The 20,792-nt window shown below is 50.1% G+C and overlaps 2 protein-coding genes across 3 annotated transcripts; one reads left to right on the top strand and one right to left on the bottom strand.

Moving 5' to 3' along the window:
• Positions 1–6,276: 6,276 nt before the first annotated feature.
• Positions 6,277–16,577, bottom strand: KCTD2 (potassium channel tetramerization domain containing 2). Its single transcript, XM_037407766.1, has 6 exons — positions 16,220–16,577; positions 14,739–14,847; positions 13,987–14,078; positions 13,195–13,290; positions 10,302–10,427; positions 6,277–9,715 (listed from the first exon to the last, which is right to left on the bottom strand). Exons 1-6 carry the CDS (start codon positions 16,508–16,510, stop codon positions 9,686–9,688), a joined length of 744 nt encoding a protein of 247 aa, XP_037263663.1. The 5' UTR covers positions 16,511–16,577; the 3' UTR covers positions 6,277–9,685.
• A 72-nt stretch (positions 16,578–16,649) lies between these two features.
• On the top strand, positions 16,650–19,720 carry ATP5PD (ATP synthase peripheral stalk subunit d). 2 transcript variants are annotated; one of them, XM_037407780.1, is made up of 6 exons: positions 16,650–16,727; positions 17,152–17,282; positions 17,965–18,061; positions 18,921–18,992; positions 19,317–19,379; positions 19,515–19,720. In XM_037407780.1, the coding sequence occupies exons 2-6, from the start codon at positions 17,161–17,163 to the stop codon at positions 19,644–19,646; spliced, it is 486 nt and encodes a 161-aa protein (XP_037263677.1). In that variant the 5' UTR covers positions 16,650–16,727; positions 17,152–17,160; the 3' UTR covers positions 19,647–19,720. The 2 variants fall into 2 exon arrangements, with proteins under 2 accessions (XP_037263677.1, XP_037263687.1); XM_037407790.1 differs by having other exon boundaries at positions 16,656–16,727; positions 17,146–17,282.
• The last annotated feature ends 1,072 nt before the right edge of the window (positions 19,721–20,792 follow it).

The following is a 20,792-nucleotide window of genomic DNA, read 5'->3' as shown; positions in this document are numbered from 1 at the left end:
AGATGTTTACTGTAAACTGAGCGGCAGGGTAAAATGTTTTTTGGAGTCACTCGGTGTCTGTTGGGGGTAGGAAAGCTAAGCACTTCTCTCGGTAAATACCTTTATAAGTGACTTTTTAAGTGCCTTTTCATCCCGAGATCTCGGCTTGCTTTGCCATCCTCTCCCAGGTAGGCTGTATTATATCCCAGCTGACCTTTCCAAAGTCACCCCGTCAGCTGGGAGCAGAGAATCCAGATCTAGCGCTGATTAAAACATCAGCCCGATGCTGCAGCCTTGTGTCTGCAGCATGTCACTTGTCCTCGGTGGCTGGCAGTCCCTGAGGGACAGGCTGTGCCTGGGGCACAGTGGAGGTGGCTGCAAGTCCCCTGCTCTCTGCCCGTCCTTACCCACATATTACAGCTCTGTAAGCTGGTCCCCAGCTCAGGAGCCTCAACAGCTGTTTTGGGAGAGACGATGTGCCTGGCACCGAAGTGCAAATGCCTCAGAGCCTGCAAATCCCTTTTGAAAAAAGCCTAGTTGACTTTGTTCCAGAGATCCAGATTAGCAAATTGTCCGATGGATTGAATCTTGTAGAGGAAGTGCAGGGGTTTTGTTTGGTTTGGGGTTTTGTTTGGTTGTGTTTTTTTTCAAAAGCCAAGGAAACTAACTGACGTTCCAGCTGAGGGATTGCAGAGCGGCTTGGGTCAGGGTGCTATCCCTGCTCTAGGTTTAGTCCCAAATTAAACTCCTGCTCTGATTCCTCCCTTGAACCCAGACAGACCCAGGAGAAACCATGCTCTCGGAGCACCTGAGAACAGATTCCTGGTGTGAAACTGAAGCTGAGGCAGGGACAGGATCTGAATAACCCTGGCAAAACCCCTATGGACCAGCTCTGCTGGTGCTGAGTAAATAGCACTGTGCTAAGGATGGGGGAAGTGCTGGCTGATCCTGAGTTTCCACGCAGCTCCCACAGCATCACTCCCACATCCTCCCCCTGCAAAGGGCATCAAGGTCCTGCCTGCACTAACAAGTCTTAATTAGCCTGACCAGCTTAATCTGGGGCCTCCTCCCACGTCCCCTCCACCCCGTTAGTTCTCCAGCTGGATTTAAGGCCGGCTCCTTGCCTAGATCAAGGCTTTGATCTGTCTCACCATTGTCTTCTGCTCTTCTGGGCAGACTTTGGATCTCCTGGTGGCTTTGTGCTTGTTACTTATCAATAACGCGGCTGTAACACCAGGTGAGAAGTCCTACTTTTGGGACCAGGTTAATGACTACAAGCTGGGGATAACGCCACCTGGCATGGAGATGGAAAGGGGGGTTGAGGAGGCAGCTGGCACCGCAGCGTGCGCCGACAGCTCCTGCCAGCCTGCGGGAATCCAGCAAGATGTAGCTTGTCCCTGCTCTTTACCCCAGTGGCACATCTCCGGCTGGTGGGCGATTGCAGATGGTTTGCGTGCAAGTTGGCCCTTGCCCTCCTGGCTGCTGCTGCCCCCAGCCCAGCCGCTGCCCGGGCTCTGTGCTGGGTGGGGGGCTGGTGCCCGGGGGGGGCACCTTTCCCTTGGGCAACAGGGATGGCTCCGGAGGCGAGTCTGGAAAGAGGTGTGCTCGAGGGAATTCACCCAGGGCAGCAGGTCTTTGCTAGGAACCTGGCTGGGGTTACTGAGGATATCTGGAAGCTGCTGGTGCTTTTCCTGCAGCTTTGTCCTGCCTTTGTGAAGGTGAGGAGGGTGGCACGTGCCCTGAAGAGTGGGGCTTTGGAAGAAATGGCGTTACCTTATCGTTAGCTGTGTGAAAATCTAGCTGGTGGGTGAGGGTGTGGCGCGGGGAGGGGGCAATGGGCTGTGGGGGAGAGTCTGACCCTGCTGAGCCCACCCCCATGGATTGACATCTGGGGACCCTGAACAGGGGCGGGGGGGGTTTCCCTCTAGCAGATCTTAATTGTCACTTACCTTGGCTTTTATTAGTGAGGAATAAAGGGACTTGGTGGGGTAAGGGTCAAGAGAAGTGTGTCCCTGTGACTGGCTGGTGGATCCTTGGGGCAGGTGGAGGAGGCTGTGGGGCACTGGAGGTGTGTGGAGTGTGGGTTTGAGGAAGCCAGGAGGTTTTGGGACTCCACCTAGCCAAGAGAATTAGCTTTGGCTGCGCTGGTCCCAGCAGATGCTCTTCTCTGGTCCTTTGTCGGAGGACAGTTGCTCCAAGGAAGGTGCAGGTGATGCCTAGAAGTCACGACAGGGCAGGAGATATGACAACTTAGGGCCCACACCTAGGCTTTTCCTGCCCATGCCCACAAGGTTCAGTTTCAGCCTTGTGACTTCTGGAAAAGGGAAGACAGGAGCTCTTCATCCCGCTGGGAAGCGCAGGTCACCGTGTGCCTTGGGGTTGTGTTGTCAGGGTGGTGTGTGGAGACAACAAAATGTGGCCTTGAGCTTTTGCTTCATTGGGCAAAACCCCTTTGATCTGGCAAATATGACCATCCCCTTCTTACTTTTTTCACATGTTTCCCTGCTTTCAAATTTTAGATGAAAATGCACTGAAATATGAGGATGAGGGTGACCGTTAGGTATTTCCTAGCCCTTTAGTGACTAATCTGCCTGTTTTCTGAGGCATCTTGAACTCAGCGCCTGGGTGAAGGTCCTGACTCCTTGCTTGGTTGCCCAAATGGTTTTCCTCATTTTTAGCCACTGTCATTTGAATTCAACAGGATCACTGGTGCGTGTTCTCCCTGTGTGACAGACCTGCTGCCCAGACTGCCCTGAGCTAGACCATGGGTGGAAGGTGCTCGCCTTTCCCAAGGGTTTTGGTGGTGACGCAGGGAGCAGCTGAGCCCTTGGCTCGCTGGGGATCTGTTTGGGACCCTTGAAGCATGAGAACTCCTTGTGCTTGATGGTGGACTTTTATCAGACCCCCCCCCCCCATCTGCTGAAGCCTGAGGAACCCCTAGGAGGGATGGAGGCATCTAGTAGCGAATACTGCCAGCGGGTCAGATATTGATACCTTTGCTCATCCGTTACACCACAATCTGAAGACAATTGCTAAGGGGATTGCAGCTCCTTCTTTGCTATGGTTTGAAGAAACCAACGTGTTTCCCCAGCCCTGGAAGGGAGATGGTACATGGGGGTTATTTGCCCATATGGAAGTTGGGTTAAACCTTCAGTGACTGCCTCAAAACCAGATCTGGGTGGAAGGACGGTAGCTAAGGTCCTTGTTTCCCAAACAAGTTAGTAAACTGGCTTGAAAATATCTGCAGGCTTTCTGTCTGCAAATAGATCTGGCAAATAGATCACTTTGTTCCGGGTGAAGGTGGGTGGGTGAGTGACGAACTGACCTTCATCTTTACGTGAGAGCCTGGGGCAGAGCAGAAGAGCGTATGTGTGGGGCAAGATGCACCTACGGCCGCAGCCAGAGCATCGCGCCGGGTCTCACCCTCCCAGGCATGTGTGGAGAGGGGAAAGGCAGCAGCAGTTTCCACTGCTTTGTGCTGGAGCCCCAGGCCAAGCAGTTGGATGCTGGCAGGTACCTGGACGCTGCTGAAACCCTTTCTGATCTCTAATGTCAGTTCAGGTTTCCTCTTGGTCTGCAGACAGGAGCTGGCAGGCCAGAAAAACAAATTAATTATGCCCCAGGCAAAACTGGCAGGGGCAAGTGGAGCTGCCGGATGGGATGACTAATGGGAGTTTTGCAGAGTTGCCATGAGGTGAGCTCCAGCCCCAGCGAGCCAGGTGGCCCCTGGGCACAGTGTGGTGGCCAGGGTGGGCTCAGCCCCGGCCGGAGCCTGAGCCTTTCCTTCCAGAGGAGAAATGCAGGGTTGCTCTTTTCACACCCTTTCCAGTGCAGCGAAGGCTGGTAAAAGGGGTTTAAAGTCCTGCTGCAGCTCGGATGTCTGCGCTGCTTATTGACTTTACGCTGTGGCTATTGGAAAATCTAGGCGATGTTTTGTCACTCTCCTTCCTCCCCAGCACCTGGCAAAGACACCTGGGGAATTTCTCTCCCCAGGTTGCCCCTGGGGGAAGGAGGGACCAAATCCTGCCGTAGACAGGTACTAGGTTCCTTGGGTGTTTTTTGTGCTGCCTTAGTGGTGGCACAGCCCCAGGGATGGAGCTCCTGGCCCACAGATGCTGCTTGTCCCTGGGAAGGTGCCTCCGCTGGGTATCCCACAGCTTCCTGGGGCAGTGGGGTCTGGAGGCAGCCGGGGGTGCTCTGACAAACCCAGCCGAGACCAAGGGCCTTAACCCGCTGCTGAGGCCAGTTCTGCTGCAAACCGGCCCCCTCTCCCCCTTCTCCTGCTGCTGCAACAGGTCTAGAGCCTCCTGGGTTTTGGCAACAGGGAGAACTGAGCTTTGGCCCGCCCCTGGCAACAGCAGGATCTGCTTAGGAAGAAGTGGTTTATAGGGTTCATTTTTGTTCTGGGTAAGTTAACACCTGCAGTGCTGCTGCCTATCCTGCACAGCCTCTTGCTGCTTGGTAATGCTGGGGCATCACTTGTGTTTCGCGCAGCGAGTAAAGCAATCCTTTTTAAAAGGTGTTAAGTGGGTTGTGTAGCCTGGAATGGGAAAGTGAGGGCTGGTGCAAAGGCTTGAAAGCTCCAGCTTGTGATTTCTGCAAACCACTGAATGACACTTGTGTCTTCTGCATGGTGATGTAGTGTTTTGTTAGAGGAACCTCCTGCCTGGCAGACCTGGAGCTGCTTAAAGGCTTTTCCAGCCTATGTGGCCTTATAGGACAGCCCCAAAATGGGAGAGCAGGGAGGTGATGGCTGCAGGCCTGAAATGCTGGCTGTAATTTGAATTTCTGCTGACAAGTCCTATCTTGTGAACGTGAACAAATACGCGTGTGGCGTCAGCAGCGCCAGCCCTGCAGTTTCCATCTCTGCCCAAGATGCTGCTGGCACTGGAGCATGGCTTGGCTTTGGGCAAGTTGACTGCAGGTCTGGGCTGCCAGTGAGGTTTGGCATGGAAATATGGGGAGGGGTCAAGGAGGTTTGCAAAGTACCATCTTAAATCGACCTGTGGTACGTGGTGACTTGGCTGAGCCGTGGTTTCTGCCCTCCATGCTGGTGAGCTGCCTCTAAGGGGACAATCTCATCTCTTTCCACCATGTTGGCATCAAACCCTGGTCTGGGGATGCATCGACCCCCTCCCTGCTCCGTGGCTTGAGGCTGCTGTCGTGGGGGGATGGAGGCAGGTAGCGTGCCTGCAGGGCAGCCTTCAGAGTAGCTACAGTGGGCAACAGCCACTTGTAGTCAAAAGTAAGACTAAATTCAAGTTTTTCCATTCTTCACTTACGGCTTTGCTGCTCCTCCTTTTCCGTGTGTTGGCCTGAACTGTTGATGTTATCCCACTTCTGGCATCACCAAAGCTTGGCTATCTGGTGTGCCTCTTCGCTGCTCCGCTGCTCATCCATCCATTGGTACCTGTATTTCAAGCATTTCTGAGTTGCAATGCTTTGTAAACAGGAAAGAATCTAAATCTCGGCTAATCCACCCGTCTTGCTAAAGACACGGAGGCAGGGAAGGCTGGCAGCCTTGGCGGGAGTAGCGCAACTATTTAAAACAGCCCACAGGGTTTCTGGGCTGATGCCCGTGCCCAGGGCACTCCCACCCCACATCAGCTGCAGGCTCAGAACACCAGGGGAAGCCAGCTTTAAGAAACTGTAGTTACTTTTCCCATGTTCATTCCCTTTTGTCGTGGTTCTGGCAAGAACCTTGTGTCTCTATCTTGCAGGGGAGGTGAAGAGCTGTTTGCAAGCTCCTGCAGAGGTTCAGCGTGGGTCTGTTGTGGCAGAGGAAGGGGCAAAGCTGTCTGAAAGAGTCTGACCTTTCTGCCACAATGTGCTGTTCCACAGTCGAGCAGGGGTTTAGCAAAGGCAAGTTGACAAAAAAAATCCTCTTTCCTTCTTAGCTACTCACACTTAACGCTTGTATTGCTGTTCTGCTTGCTTGTGGTTGTCAGTGGAAATGGTAAAGATAAGTGTGGAAGTTTGATTTTCTGTTCTACAAAAAGAATTTAGAAACAGGCTTCGGTTTGCCTCTTTCTCTGAAAGTAACATTAGAAGGACTCCAAAATCTAATTAAGAGTCTCCTCTTGGCAAATCATTTCTCTAACTGAACTTCGGGCCCATTTCTCTAACGGGCCCGAAGCAGGTACCCATTTTGCAGGTTCCTTTCCCCACAGTGCAGTGTTTGCGTGGGAAGGCTGGACATGGATGCCGAGAAAGCAGCAGGCTGTAGACCGTTTGTTCAAACTTGTCAAACCCATTTCAGAATCTTTATTGGAAAAAAAAATAATTAATCACAGAATCTCAACTGTTATTCAAACACATTTAATAAACAAAGAGAAACGGTAGCAAAGGGCACTGACATGTGACAAACTGTACAAAACCTCCAGGTTTGCAGGCAAACGCGAGGGGAGGAGCCCACAGCCCAGCTGCAGGACTGGGGAGCTGCTCCGTCCCATTGCCCTGCAGCAAAACATGCCCCCTTTGCCTCAGCCCACTCAGTCACCCCTGAGAAAAATCGATTTTTTTAAAAAAATGTGCAGAAACAAAGACACTTTTAAGAGGTTATTTCCAGTCATGCCACAATGGAACAATTTAGGCCACTGGGAAAGTTTAAAAAAAAAACCCAAAGTGTCATACTCTCCATTCCCAGGATTAATGCTTTAAAGTGAACCTTCCCAAGAGGCACAAACGCTCTTGGATATTCCAGTAGTTCTACCCCTGCTCACCTACCCTACTCACCACACCATGCTACCTTTTTGAGAGTGAATGGGATAAATTTCATCTTAATTCAGCACTAGTTTTGATATAGTTGTGACTGAGTGAAAGGCAATGGAAGGACAAGCCCTGTCTTGAGCACAGAAGGGATGCAACTGGTGCATGATGCCGAGACCTGCCTTGGTCTCAGGGTAAAGGTGACCTAGCAGTCAGGAAAGGAGAAATCCTCCACTGGGAATGTACCTGCTCGGGATGGACTTCATGCCTGGTCCTAAATATCACCCAAGAACTTGAGTGTCCAGTACCAATGATGGGTTTTCTACCATAAATTTGTTCTGTTGAACTTAGAAGACCCTGCAATTGAACCCAAATTGTCTTCGATCCCTTGGCGCGTCCTCGCTGCAGAAAGCAGCATGGAGGGGAAAACCAAGATGCAACTTTGATAGCCTTTTTAATGCATTTGAGTTAAACAGCTGTTCCGTTCAGACAGTAATTACTAGGCTCTCTGTGGCTCAGAGGGGAAAGTGATAGCATCACTCTCGCATCTGGCAGTCCTCCGGTGGGCTTCACCACGTACGGCATTTGTGGTGATACAAAAGAGCAAGGAGGTATCGCTTTTACCTACTTGAGCTGTACTGGACAGAAAGTCTCCCTTTGCAACTAGTGATGCTTTGAGCTTGATGGTTTGAACAGCAGGGTGCTCAGCTGGCATGGATGTGACAAAAACTGCTCGACCGGTTCCTGTTGCCTTTAGTTTGATATTTCTTGACCAGTTCCCAGAAACTCCCTTGTCTGAGGAAGGGAAAGAAGACAGATGAGAGTGTTAAAGGGCTTTTTAGCCTGCTAACTTGCATACACATGCTGCTTGATTTCTTAGCAGTGAGCACAGATGGACAATGACTGAGGCTACAAGATACCGACAGAGGAGATCTGTACACATCACAGTGTTATTTAGGCCCAGCCAAGGCGTACGGTCTAATCACACCAGTACCACCTCACCACGTTATCAGCAGGGAAGATGGAGGGAAGAAGAGCTGGGTTCTTCAGCGTGATGGCAAGCCGGCTGCATTTCAGCAGCCTGTAACTGACACAACGTGAATTCAAAGACATTTGGCACAGTCTGTTGTTACCGGGATTAAACTAGCACAGGTAATTAACCAGCTTTTCTTGAGAATGAGGCAAAGCTTCCACCGGAGGAGGTACGTTGGCAAAGCAAGATGGGAGAGGGCAGGCAAGAGTATGTACAGAACTGAAGAGAGGCAGACAGTGCAGCGGTGACAGCGTCTTTGCTGCGCGTCTTGCTGAACTGCTTGTTGGACTGTTGGTAATGGGGCTGCAAGGCCCTGCCAGCAACAAGCAAGAAGATGGGAAACCTGCCTAATTCTATCTCAAAACTATGAGATCACAGGTAGCTGAAGTCCTCCAGAAAGGAGCCCAACTCCTCAGCCCAGGTGAGGAATTTTCTGATACCTTCTTGAGAAGCATCTGCTCTGAGCTTAATGTCTGTGAATTCCGGCATCTCTGAAGCTTTGCGTTTAATGTCAGTTTGGGACTTGACTCAAAAAGACCCAAATGCCTGGACGCTTGGGCTACAAAGAACAAAGCCTGGATGAAAGGGGAAAAACATGCAGCAAATTCCTAAGAAATTCCATTTACCAGACTAGGAGGGACATGCCCTTGGTTAGGGATGGCACAGAGGGAACCAGTGACTGCAGTTTGGCTTAGATCAGAATTCAAGAGAGGCACAAACGAACATTTTGCACATCCATCCAAGGCATTCCAGAAAAATAAAACCCAAAGGAAAGAAAAGTCACAGAAGTCGACACTGAACCACTTTGGACAAGAAACGTTACAACAGTTTGGCAACTTTCCACCACCCCCCTGCCCCCTCCCCCCAATTCTGTGATGCCCCTCTGCAATTTGAGGTGATCTCTTAAAGGTGGGGATGTGAGGGGGCTGCAGATAAATCACTGCATGTAAATAGGGGATCTCCTCCGCAAAGGATCTCGTGGGTTAAAACTAAACCTACCTGCTTGCTACAGTACAAAAGAAATCCTGCCTGAAGTCCTCCCTGGGCGAGAAGAGAGGAGACGGGCAGCCCGTGCTGCTGGAGACAAACAAGGCAAAGCTGAACTTGGCAGCAACGAGTCCCTAACCTTGTGACTTTGCACCAGGCTGAGATATGGCCGTGGCAGGGTATGGGAGAGGAAGATGTCACCACTCTTCTGCCGTAGACAAGGGCTAAGGACAGAACTGTCACTATCCTGGGTGAACACAGGTCTCTTTGTTTATGCATGCGAAGTAATGGGCTTTGGAAAATGCCAGGAGCCCATACGTAATAGTGTTAACAGTGAGACCTGTGTCAGATGTACACACAGCTTCCCCTCCCCTTAGTATCTAAACTCAGCTCTTAGGAATTGAACAAGGAACAAATACAAAGCTAGAATGGAAAAGTCTGTGTGGGTTTTTTACGAGTGGTTGTTTCGTTTCTCCTTTTAAAGCCCCATTCTTCTGATTTGGGGGGGCTGGCTGATTAGGAGGGGAGCATTGCAAGGTCCCTGCACTTTTCTGGTGGCAGACCTGGGTGCAAGAAATGGCACAGCTCAAACACAGATCCGCCCACCTACACCAGCCTGTGGAAGGTGGGACCGGTTACAAGGGCATGTGGACCTGAGCAACCTTCACAAAGGCTCTGACTGGGAATCCGGCCCAGCCATTGTGGGAAAAATTCAATACAGCGCTGGCCAAGAAAATAAAACTAATACTTGTGGAAAGGATTATCCAACTGGAAGAGTCCTTTCCTTCCTTGGTTTCCAGGGTAAGAGGGGAGCCTTTGGTTATGACCAGAATTATTTGCCATTGGCAGGACAGGCTCGGCTTTGCTTTGCATTAGCTCGGTTACTGTACAAGGGCAAGGTTGCACTGCGGAGAGATGCTCTGCTCAGCTAGGCTGCCCTTTTGACATCTGGGAGTTTTAACGGGGTGGACTCTTGAATTACATCCGGGATCCTCGCTCTTGAAGAATCTGAAAAAGAAAAGAGTTTCTGTAAATACCTTGCACAAGTTTAGATGCAAAAGTTCATGTGCAGAGTCCTTGTTTTTGCAGAGAAAGGAAAGATGGACTAATGTGGGTAGTAGCTTGCTGGTTTTTAGGCTACGATAACAAATGACAGGCTGGTTAAAGCTGACTGAGCCCCTTTTCTAGAAATCCTGCTTAGCTGCCTGCCAGGAGTTAAGAATGTCGCCTTTTGTTGCTATCCTGGCTGGGGGAAGAGTGGACTGAAAGGGAAAAAACAACCTTATCTATCCCTGCACCATCCATCAACCACAAAATGTTACCGATCTCAAAGGTCCTTGCTATGGTGCCTTCCTCTTTCAAGTCTATCTCTTTCCTCTAATTTTTTTGTCTTGATTTAAAATGTACAAAGAGCCTTAGCTCTTGTCCTACGGTAAAACATGAAATCTTCCAAGAGGGGAAGATCACACATACAGGAGGAAATGGGAAAGCTGGTACTGCAGAACTACTGCTACGAATTGTGGACCTGCTAGTGTAAGGAGCTTTTTCTTTGTACAGAGGAATGCAGGTCCATGCATGTGAGCAGATGCCTTACCTTTGCCTTCTCGCTCGGCTCCTTGACAATGCCATTGGTAGAATTGTTGAGCTCCCTGGACACAACACAGAGGAATTCTGCCTGGTCTTCATTTCCATAGTTATAGGAAGATCCAATGCTGATCAGCTGTGCAAAAGGAGAGAGCCAAGGTAACTATCAACAAGTCTTGACTTTTGTTTTATTCATACAACTGCTTTGTGAGATATGACTGTCCAGTGAGACCCATTTGGGACCCCAAGTGTCTCCCTGCAGCCTCCTGTGTCAGACACAGCTGAGCTCCAGAGCCCTCTTGTGGCACCTGGAGCCCCGGGAAGAAATTCCAGCCTGAAACTGCCGTGCTGAACATAACAGGACATTTGCCAATTACTGAGGGCGGAAAAAGGAAAAACACGTTAGATTTTGCAATATATAATATCCAGCTAATTCAGGTGTGGGGCAGGCAACACAGACTTTCTAGCCCAGACCATGCTGAACTTGGCTTCAACTTGCCTTGTGACTTTGATGTGTAAAAACTGGAAAGGAAACTCTACCACAGACAGATGTTAGATTAACTGGGAAACATGTGGCAAACCGGCACCATTCCTTATGTAGATGCTGTCAAGATGGAGTTCGGTAGCTGCATAAATGGGATTATATTCTATTACTGTTGTGATGAGGGGTCTGGACTCGATCCAAGAAATCCCATCTGTCTCATTTATCTTTATTATATTAAAAGAACATCCTGGAGTGCAGAGCTGATTTGTCATTTACAACTCTGTTCTGCTTTCCAGACAATAAATCTAAGTAATCTGAAGAAAGCAATGTGAATCTTATCAACTGAGTATATCTAGGAAACCTTATTATGCAGCATGCACCCTAACTTCCATGTCCTAATGGATTTTAGAAGAGACACCTCTGTATTTATATATTAGACAGATGCAGTCCACAGCCCTCCTGGACTGATGACCACCTATGTGGTCACAGTGCAGCTGCAGGAAGACCTGGGGGGCTGTCACACTGACTGACCTCCAGTACTGTTTTAAATAGATTCTGATGTTTGTGCTGAGGGCAAAAGCTACACAGGATTAAAAAAAAAAAAAAAATTCTTTTCCTTCCCTGCTCCCCATCTTGACTGTTTAAGCTTCTTAAAATAGCACATTTCTATTCCATCCTTGATTTAAGCAGGACTGAATGCTACAAAGCAGAGAACGTGAAAGGCTGTATGGTCCTCCAAGAACCCAAACCTGACAGACAATAAGGCTGCAACAGCTTTTACGCTTCTGGCTCCCCTGCAGGTTTCTGAGCCAGCCTTTTTGATGTTATGAAGTGACTGGATCAATTGATCCAGTGAAAGGATTGCCTGCTCTCTTCAGTCACTGGCATCCAGGCTAAGGTTTAGTAATAGGCTCTCTTTGTCCCCAGTATGGAGATCTGTCACCCTCTTTCCTAACATGCCTCAGCATGCCAAGCGGCACGATTTGGTGGAGGGTAGAAGCTGTGCCGGGCTGCACATCTGGGGAAAGACCTTGGCGATAGGCTGCAGCTACAATGTGCCTCCCAGCAGGGCCCGTCTCAGCATGGGACACATCCTGTGCTGCACCACTGCCACATTCCGGCCCTGTGACCCCGTCCGGACCATCTCACAGATGGAGAGAGGCTGTACTGCTGTGTGAGGTCTAGCCCTGACCAAAGCATTGTGTCAGTCTGCTCTGTTTAGGCTTGCTGCCCCCGGGGGTGTTTGAGCCTGAATGCAAGTCCTGGGGAGGGCAAGAACAGCTCCTGATGGTGGGAGTGTGCTGGAGTGGGGCGTGCAGGACATTCTGCTGCTGCCTGCAGTGCACAGGAAGGAAGCTGGTAGTGGTCTCAGTGGTTTGTGCAAAGGTGGTGGGTGGCAGAAGGACCATTTGCTTGGAACTAGTATCTTGATCCTGTCATTGTAGATTTGAAAAGCAAGACTGGGAAAGATGTAAGGGGTAGATTCCCATGCAGGGCATTGCAGATAGCCTTTTGATTTTGGGGGTGTATACATGCATGTGTGAAAGGCAAATTCTGTTAAGTAGATTTCTGAACAGCAAAACCTGTATGTTGCAGAACTGCCTTTCCATAAAGCTGCTGTGGCTCTTGGTTGCAAGATTTCACTACTGGCTCACAGGGGTGAGTTTTTGGCTGCCTCTCCACTATGCAACAGGAGTTTCCAGGCTTTACAGAACAGATACATATGAACAAGCGAAGTGCTGTTGCTTATCTTATGCCTCGCTTTGTATCAGCACATTTCCCACAACATCCACTTGTACTGAAGCTGGCCAAACTGGGAAGACAGCAGAGCTGTAATGCAGAGCCTATTCTGCACTTTCTTAATACAGCATTAGCACGTATGCTAGCTGGTTTCCAGTTCTCTGTCCTCCTAAGTAAGAGGACTGTATTTGATTCCAGAAACCAAATCTGGAACTAATGCCACGTGCAATTTCGGTGACATCTGGCCCCGAAACCAGCTGTGTTACAAAGGCATCTGCAGGCAGTGTACTTATGTCACTCAGTGAATCTTTAACAAATGCCAGAGTCACGGCTTTGAGCTTCCAGTAAAGCTGCGCCATGTTTTTTCTTGGTTCTATTAATCTTCCTGGATAAAGCTGTTGTACTGGGGCCTGGTATATGCAATGAAATGTGGGAAAAGGGCAGAATTGCTCTGGGATTTGACAAGGATACAAGAAGTCCTGACAGAAAATGAAATCTCTCTTGGCAGTTTGAGTGAATTCTGCCTTTTCCTGTCAGTTATTTCATGTCATTGGACTGCTGCTCAGCTCAGACTGCTTATTCAGAAGAAGACAGCAGTGTGAAGTGCAATTCAATAGCAAACTCTGCTTATTCCATATGCAGCTTTCAGAGGGATTCTGCCGTTCTTTGGTAATGGTACCTGTTCAAATTTCCACCCGTCAGACATGGTGGACACCATCTGTGTGAGCTCTTCCTCTTGGCACTGCAGGACTCTGTACACATGCTTGACAGGTCCCTAAAGCGTGGAGAATAAAAATAAGTGTGAGTTTAGTAATTGTTATACTAGTATAAAGCTAGAAAATTAATAAGCCTCTCCTGCTCTGCTCTTGTTATTTGAGGAAGCCTGAGCCCCACAGGCTTTATTTTCTTCATCCTTCTGACCATCCAACTGATTCTCAAACAGGTACATACAGCTGGCATACCTCTCAAAAGCCTTCTAGGCATCTAAAGGCCAGTGCAAGCAAAACTTCTTTGCCTTTCAAAGCCATTTACTGCTCATTTCTCTTCTGAAATTGTATCTACTGGGTATGTCAATATCAACTGAGCAGCAATGGGGAAAACTGCTAGAGAGAGACGGATATAAAGGGCAGAAAGTGGTTTAGCGAAGGAAGAGTTTGAGCTATTCTTTACCTACCAGAGCAGTGCATTTTGCTTTATAAGAACCCATCTTTGCTCCTGGCCCCTCTTGTCTAACTGTTCACTGCCCTTCTCTACAACGTTAACCAGATGACTTGGTGGTCTGTGCTTGCAAAACCATAAAGGATACTCTCTCCTAGCTGTGCCCTGGCTCTACCTAAAAGCACTTATTCCCCCTGTTAAAGATGACTGCTAAACCCAAGAGTGCTACTAGAAGTGTCTGCAGCCACACTCGTCCTCCTGCTGCACTACAGAAAATGACTGACTTCATACAACAAACGTTCCTGTGCATTACTTGAGAGGTTCTGTTCTCGTTATCCCGTATCCGCTCCTTCACCAGCCGCACAAGGGATGCAATATTGTAAAACTCCGCTTCTTCCAGTACCCCTAAGAAAGGAACCAAAAGCAGAGACACATTCAGTTACTTTGAACAAGGTAGAATGAAGATGATTCTGCTACAAGGGTGCCACACCTGCTCCTGACTCCAAATCTAACCTAGATATAAGAAAATCCCCAGATGCTGAACAGACTGCCACCGATCGCGTGCTCTCAAGCTGGAAGAAGATGACCAGCTATCTGTCACCTCCTTTTGTGACTTAGAAGATCTTTAAGCAAGACTGTTCCCCTTTACCTGGGATTATCAGAAGCCTTGTGGTACAATCTCAATTTTGTTTGCACAGCCCCATCAGGGAGAAGTCACCAAAGCTGCCTGCTTGTAGAGACCTGCTGTCTGTGGAGGGAGAGGAGATGTGCTAATAGACCTTCTGCTCTGCTAACAGAAGCCTTTGAGCTAAGCAGAACTGTGACGGGTTGCAGGCCTCTGCTTTCAGGAAGATAGAGAATTATTTAATCCTGTTAATGAGCATCCTTCTGAGAAACTAATGGTACCAACTAACAGCACTACTGGGAAATGTGGCTTGCTCACACCCTTACGCATTGCCACGTCAGGAACCCCATGCACTCAGGCCCATTTCTGATGTGGGCTTTCGGATCCTGCTATCAAAAATCAAAAGCATTTGCAGTTCTTCCCCCGTATTCTTCTCTTACCTTCTTCTGCCAGCTCCTTGTTTATGATGAGCTTCCCATGTCGGAGGTAGTTCAGTATTGGACCAAAATATGTGGGGTCTCTATCGATGAGATACGCCCCTGTCTCATCCTGTAGAGTGTGTATAGGAATGAAGCAGGGATGGTTCAGTGGCACCAGGTAAAAAATAATTTCAGTTGAAAACAATAAATTGAACAGTTTCTCCTTGAGAACCTGGATTCATTTGCCTGTGAAAGGTGTTAGAATGACCCCATGTTTAAACCAACATATTTTTTTTTTCAGTATCTGAACTCAGCTACGAATGTTGCAGCTCAATAACGCTAGCAGATGCTTCAAATCAAGGACTTCTACAAACAGAGTTTATATACCTGGAGAGAAAAGCAGGGCTTAGCAGTTCTATTTCACTGCAATAGTAAGAGCCAAAAGCTGGCAGTTGTGTTCTGTCTACATTTGTTTTCCAGGCTAGTTTAACTAGGAGACTCTGGAGGAAAGCGGGATCTCCAGTTCTGGCTAACAGCCTAGGATATTTTCTCCCTTCTACTACTGAAAATGCACATGGCAATGCCCCAGCCACGTCTCTCGCAATACAGTAACTGTTGTCATTAAATAACAAACAATTCACAACCAAAAGCATCTCTTGAGCCAGCTTTGAAGCGCTGACAACTCCTGTGCAGAACTCTTTTCATATCACTCCCTTAAACTGCTTTAAAGCAACGTTTCTCCTGCCAATCAATCTGCTCTAAAGCAATAAAAACCTGCAAAAACATTCTGAAATGTCATCTCTGCTCACTGATATTTTGATTGCAACCAGGATTTATCTTTTGATCAAACTGGAGTTTAATCAAAACAGTGAGTGGCAAGAGACCTGACATTCTCAGTCTGACCTACCCACAAAACATTTACAAAACCCTGCGCAGCAGATCCTGCAGGAAACCCGCAGCTACAAGAACAACAGTTTGCAAAATCCTTACGGTAAACTGCAGTGCCTGCAAAAGTACACCCACGTAAAGAACATGCATGTAATGTTTTGGGGGAGTAAAGTGAAATGTATTAAAAAAAAAACCCAACGCAACCATGTCGGGGTGAGAAATTATTAAAATAACTGGTTCCAGGGGAAGTTTCCTTCCAGCTGCCTCCCTGCGGCTGGGGGAGCCGTGCCACCGCGGGCGGCGGGGCGCTGCAGGCCCGGGGTGGGCTCCAGGCCCCGCTCACGGAGGTGCGGCCACCCCTGGGACCGTGTCCTTAAGGAGACCCGAGGGATGCGGGGCCGGCGCCTGTCAGAGCGACACGGGGCCCGGGCACCGAGGGGCTGCCCTGCGGCTCGGCCCTGCCCGGCTGGGGGTGCCGGCCCTGGGGGCAGCGGCAGCTGTGGCTGTCACCCTGCCCCTGCAGCGAGTCGGGGCGCTGCCCCACGGTGCCACCGGCCGCCCGGGCCCCCGCCATCCCGGGGTTGTGGTGGGGGCCGGCCCCACCGCGGCCTCACCTTGTCGGAGCCGAGCTCGGGCCCGTCCTGGCAGCAGAGGCGGCACAGGAACGACTTGGGCTCCCGGCACAGCGTCTGCCGGGTGCTCACGAAGTACGTGCCGCCCACGTTCAGGCGCACCCACTTGGAGGCGGCGGGCGGCCGGGCCGCGCCGGGCGGAGACAGCGGCCCACCGGAGCCCGCCGCCGCTCCGGCCGCGCGGGGGCTGGGCGGTCCCGGCGCTCCCCCGGGGCCCGGACTGGGCGTGCGGCCCCGCGGCGGCCCCTCCGCTGCCGCCGCCAGCTCGGCCATGGCGGTGCCGCTCAGCGCCCCCGCGTCGCCATCACCGCCCGCTGCGCCGCCCGCCGCCGCTGCCCCGGAAGCGCTTTGCGCGCCGGAAGCGGCGGCCGTCACCGGGACGGATGGGGGCGGCGATCTCCGGTGAGGCTGCGCTCTGATTGGGCGGCGGGGGGGGACTTCCGGCGCTGCTGGCGTCTGCGCCTGGGCACGGCGGTGGCGGTCAGTGAAGGTGAGCGCGGGGCGGCGGGGCCGCGGGGCTGGGGCGGCCGGAGCTGGGGGATTGGGGGGCTGGGCCGTCCGGGGGGCTGGGGCGTCCAGGGATCCAGGGGGCTGGGGACTCCGGGGGGCTGGGGGCTCTGGGGTTCCTGAGGTTCCTGAGGCTGGGGGCTCCAGGGTTCCCGGGGCTGAGGCAGGGAGCAGGCCGGGGCGGGCCTGGGTTACGGGGGGGGGGTCGATGGAGCAGGTGGGAAGCCGCGGCGGGGTGGGGCTGGGCTGAGGAGGGGTCCCCCTGTCCAGGTCCCTCTTCGGCCCTACCCTGTGCCCCTCGGTGCTGGTGTTCCTGGGCCGGAGCCATCCTCCCAGCCCCGCTGTTGCTGGGCCCTGCCGCTCCCCACTCTGTGTGACCCACGCGGTCTCGTCTCTCCCAGGCACAGCCCGGAACCATGGCGGGCCGCAGAGCTGCCATCAAGGCCATTGACTGGGCGGCCTTCGCTGAGAGGGTGCCTCCCAACCAGAAGGCCATGTTCAACGCCCTGAAGACCCGCAGCGATGCACTGTCAGCCCGGTGAGTGTCTGCCCAGCTCCTGCACGTGGGGCAGCTCAGCACCACAGCTGAACTGTTCAGCCTCTGGTTGAACTGGCTGAGCCTGATGTCAGTAACTGGTCTCGCAGAAGTGCACATACAGGCATTAAAACAGGTCACCTTCAGCACAGCTGCTGGCTCTTTTTTTTGGCAAATCTTCTTTACTTAACCCTTCCCAGAGTAAAACAACAGCTGCAATGTAAAAAAGCAGTTTTGTGAAAACAGTTCGCTTTGGCACATTCAAAACATTTTGCAAACTTTGTTATTCTGTTCAATGCTGTACACATTCATCAGCCTTCTCAAATCCTCCAGCAGCTGCTGCTTGATACAAACATTGGCTATTGCAGGTAATAGCCTCTAGCTCAACAGTGTGAAGACTGCTTAATCCCTTCTTACAGGGCTGCACCCAGAGATGCTGTGTAGTAGTTTGAAGTGGAGCAGGACTGCAGGCTGAACTCTTCTTTTCTGTACAGAGAAGTCTGTTCCAAGGGCAGAAGGATTTGCAGAAAATGGTTCATCACTGCTTGTTTAATGATGGACCTGAAAATATTTAAACTCAACTTAGCAGACTGTTGACAGTCTGGAAAGTGACTGTGCATGGAGCAAATGATAGTGTGAGGTTAGTTCTGGTGCTGGTTGTGACTGCTCTGCTCCGTCTCTTTAGGTTGGCCACCCTGCCGGAGAAACCCCCGACCATCGACTGGGCTTACTACAAGGCTACTGTTGCTAAAGCTGGCATGGTGGACGAGTTTCAGAAGAAGGTCAGACTCTTTGTCAGCTGGGCATTGCTCTTTGGAGGTTTAAATGGGGGGTGTTTCTGGTGTTGAGAGGAAAATGCCAGAATTGGCAGAGGAGGTTGGTTTTAGTGAGCAGGTGCCCCAGCTTTACATCCTGCAGATCTGTGTCACTAACCTCGAGGAGGTCAGTTCAATGCCATCTTTCAGGAGGAAAGTGAGAAAGCTGGTGAAAGAAAACTTGCTAAATATTTTGGCTGCAGGAGTGTTTTCTGGTAGTGCCTCTCCTGAAGCAAATGTTCAAATATTTCTCTAACTTAAGAATAGAAGCAGGTGGCGAGCACGGCTCTGCATGCTGTGGAACATGTAAAACTAGTGGGTGCCTGCAGGATTGCCATCCTCTCTAAGTGGGAACTGAAAAGCCTGAGGGAGGCTTTTGCTGAAGGACACGTGGTGTCAGTGGCACTGTGAAATCTGGCTTCCAAGGACAGGGAGGACCCACTGACCTCAGGTGGATCTGGGAACTTTGTCTTACGGGGAATTAAGTCTGTGATATGACATGTCTTTGGTATTAGATGTTCTTGCTTGCTTACAGTGCAATGCTTTGCTCTTTACAGTGCTGTGATGAACGTGTGTGGTATTATTTGTCCTGGTAGTGCTATGCAGTACAGAGTAGATCGCTTTAAGCTCACAGGTGAGCAGTGCTGCTGGTGAAGGGCACAGTCAAGCAGCAATGATCGATTTTAGAAAGCTCATTAACTTAGATGGTTGTGAGCATATCCTAGGAAGAAAGGAGGGAATGCTCCCCTGCTGCTGGGGAGAATGACCTTGGTGTGAGGGATTATTTCAGTCAAACTATAAAGCAGTTTTCTGTTTTGATTTGCAGTTCAGTGCACTACAGGTTCCTGAGCCAAAGGATACACAAACTGCCAAAATTGATGCCCAAGAGCAGGAAGCTGTAAGTGTTTAAACTGTTCCCTAATGCCAGGGGTTTCTCTGACTTCTTTGGGGATGGGAGAGAGTGAGAGGGAAAGAATGTTCTGTGTGTGCTGCACGGGCAGGGCAGCCTGAGCTAGAGCATGGCTCTGGTCTTCATACGTGGCTTTTGGCTAAGGAAGAGGATCTCTGCACGTGGAAGGGTTTGGCTGATGGGTTTTGATCAAGATTCTATCCACTTGTCTGATGTAATGGTGCCAACTTAAAGCCAGCATGGGGTTGCAGGTTCACTCATCGTCACTGCCTTTTCCTGACCATATTTATCATGTTCTCTGCTTTCCTGCAGGCAAAGAGCACTGCTGAATACGTCCAGGCTTCCAAAGCTCGTGTTGTCCAGTATGAGCAGCAAGTAAGTCTGGACTTTGCTTGGTGAATATTCTTTTTAAGCCAGCCTGGCACACACCTTGTCTTTACTTGTATGTGTTTTGCTTTTTTCTTGCTGACGAGTGACTTGTAACGTGTTTGTCTCTGCTCCCACTTCAAGCTTCAGAAGCTCAGGAACATGATTCCCTTTGAACAGATGACGCTTGAAGACTTGCACGAAGCCTTCCCTGAAACGAAACTGGACAAGGAGAAATACCCGTACTGGCCCCACAAACCCATTGCTGATCTGTAAACTTGTCAGGAAGCAGTTTGTCTAACGACTGTCAGATGCTGTGATCTTCTAAATAAAGTAGTTTCCCTCCTGTCTGTGGCTTAGACCTTAGACGTGACGTTGCAAGGCTTTGAGAACATGGAACAATACACAGACCTGCAAACAGCCCACTTTTTCTGGATTTTCTTTTCTACCTGTGAGCTCGGTTTTGTAGAAAGGACCGAGATCCCAGCTAGACCTGCTGATCAAACTGAGCCCTATTGCATCTTCTGTAATGCGAATAAACCGCCTGTCCATCTGGGGTGTAGGGGATGTAGTTCTGCTGTGTCAGGCCAATAGAGAAGTTGAAGGTATGAAACCTGTTGAGATGCTGGAATGTATATTTAGTGGTGATGTGCGCTGTGGTGGGAGACACGTCTCGCCAGTTCTACAGGCAGAGGTCTAGGGCTGTTTTCTAGGTTGGCTGTGATGGTTTAGGTGCAGCCAACTGAAAAAAGTTGAAGGAGTGTAGATGTGCTGAGATGCATTTAAAAGAATTATTTTTTTTAAAGCATTCCAATGCTTTAAAATATATCACCCCTTTAATCCTGGTGATCCTGTTCTCTGTCCTGGGTTTCTGAATGATGTGGATCTCGCTGAAACTCAGAGAAACAAATGCTTCAGCCTTGCATTGTTTTATTTAATTATCTGAGATGGAATTCTTAAACACCTTTTCTCAAAACGGAAACAGCTACATAAGAGAAGAGCATCAGTTCCCTTTTCTGTTCGTCATGTTTGCGGTAAGAATTATAGACAGACAGAATGGAGGTATTATCCCCCGATTTCACAATTACTCTATTCGGATACCTTGCTAGCCCACAGAGTAAGAACATGCACAGTTCTACTGAACTAGAGGAGAAAGCACTAAGCATGCAGATCTCGGGGCCCTGCGGGTTTGCTTATTTTTATTTGGGCAACGGAAACAACTTTTATGAATCAAGCAGGAAAAAAATTACAGTGGAGAGGTTAGAAGCCATACAGTGGAGAGCAGCTGAACCAGTGCTGTGCAGAACTGGTCTCTAGCTGCTCCATTTCATAGAAATAATAGCAAAAAAACCCAAGGACAGGAAGAAGTGACTGTAGAGAAGCAGCTTCTCCAGAACTGGCAGAAATGGGTCCTGCTCCTGG

This window comes from Falco rusticolus, chromosome 1 (genome assembly GCF_015220075.1).
Source record: "Falco rusticolus isolate bFalRus1 chromosome 1, bFalRus1.pri, whole genome shotgun sequence".
Classification (NCBI taxonomy): domain Eukaryota; kingdom Metazoa; phylum Chordata; class Aves; order Falconiformes; family Falconidae; genus Falco; species Falco rusticolus.
This window is presented reverse-complemented; position numbering and strand designations above follow the sequence as displayed.

Coding starts and splice junctions, on each gene's coding strand:
- KCTD2 (XM_037407766.1), bottom strand. CDS start 16,510: ATGGCCGAGCTGGCGGCGGCAGCGGAGGGGCCGCCGCGGGGCCGCACG. Junction 14,848..16,219: donor CCGAGCTCGGCTCCGACAAG/GTGAGGCCGCGG, acceptor CACACTCTACAG/GATGAGACAGGGGCGTATCT. Junction 13,291..13,986: donor ACGAGAACAGAACCTCTCAA/GTAATGCACAGG, acceptor TCCACGCTTTAG/GGACCTGTCAAGCATGTGTA.
- ATP5PD (XM_037407780.1), top strand. CDS start 17,161: ATGGCGGGCCGCAGAGCTGCCATCAAGGCCATTGACTGGGCGGCCTTC. Junction 17,283..17,964: donor AGCGATGCACTGTCAGCCCG/GTGAGTGTCTGC, acceptor CCGTCTCTTTAG/GTTGGCCACCCTGCCGGAGA. Junction 18,993..19,316: donor ATGCCCAAGAGCAGGAAGCT/GTAAGTGTTTAA, acceptor GCTTTCCTGCAG/GCAAAGAGCACTGCTGAATA.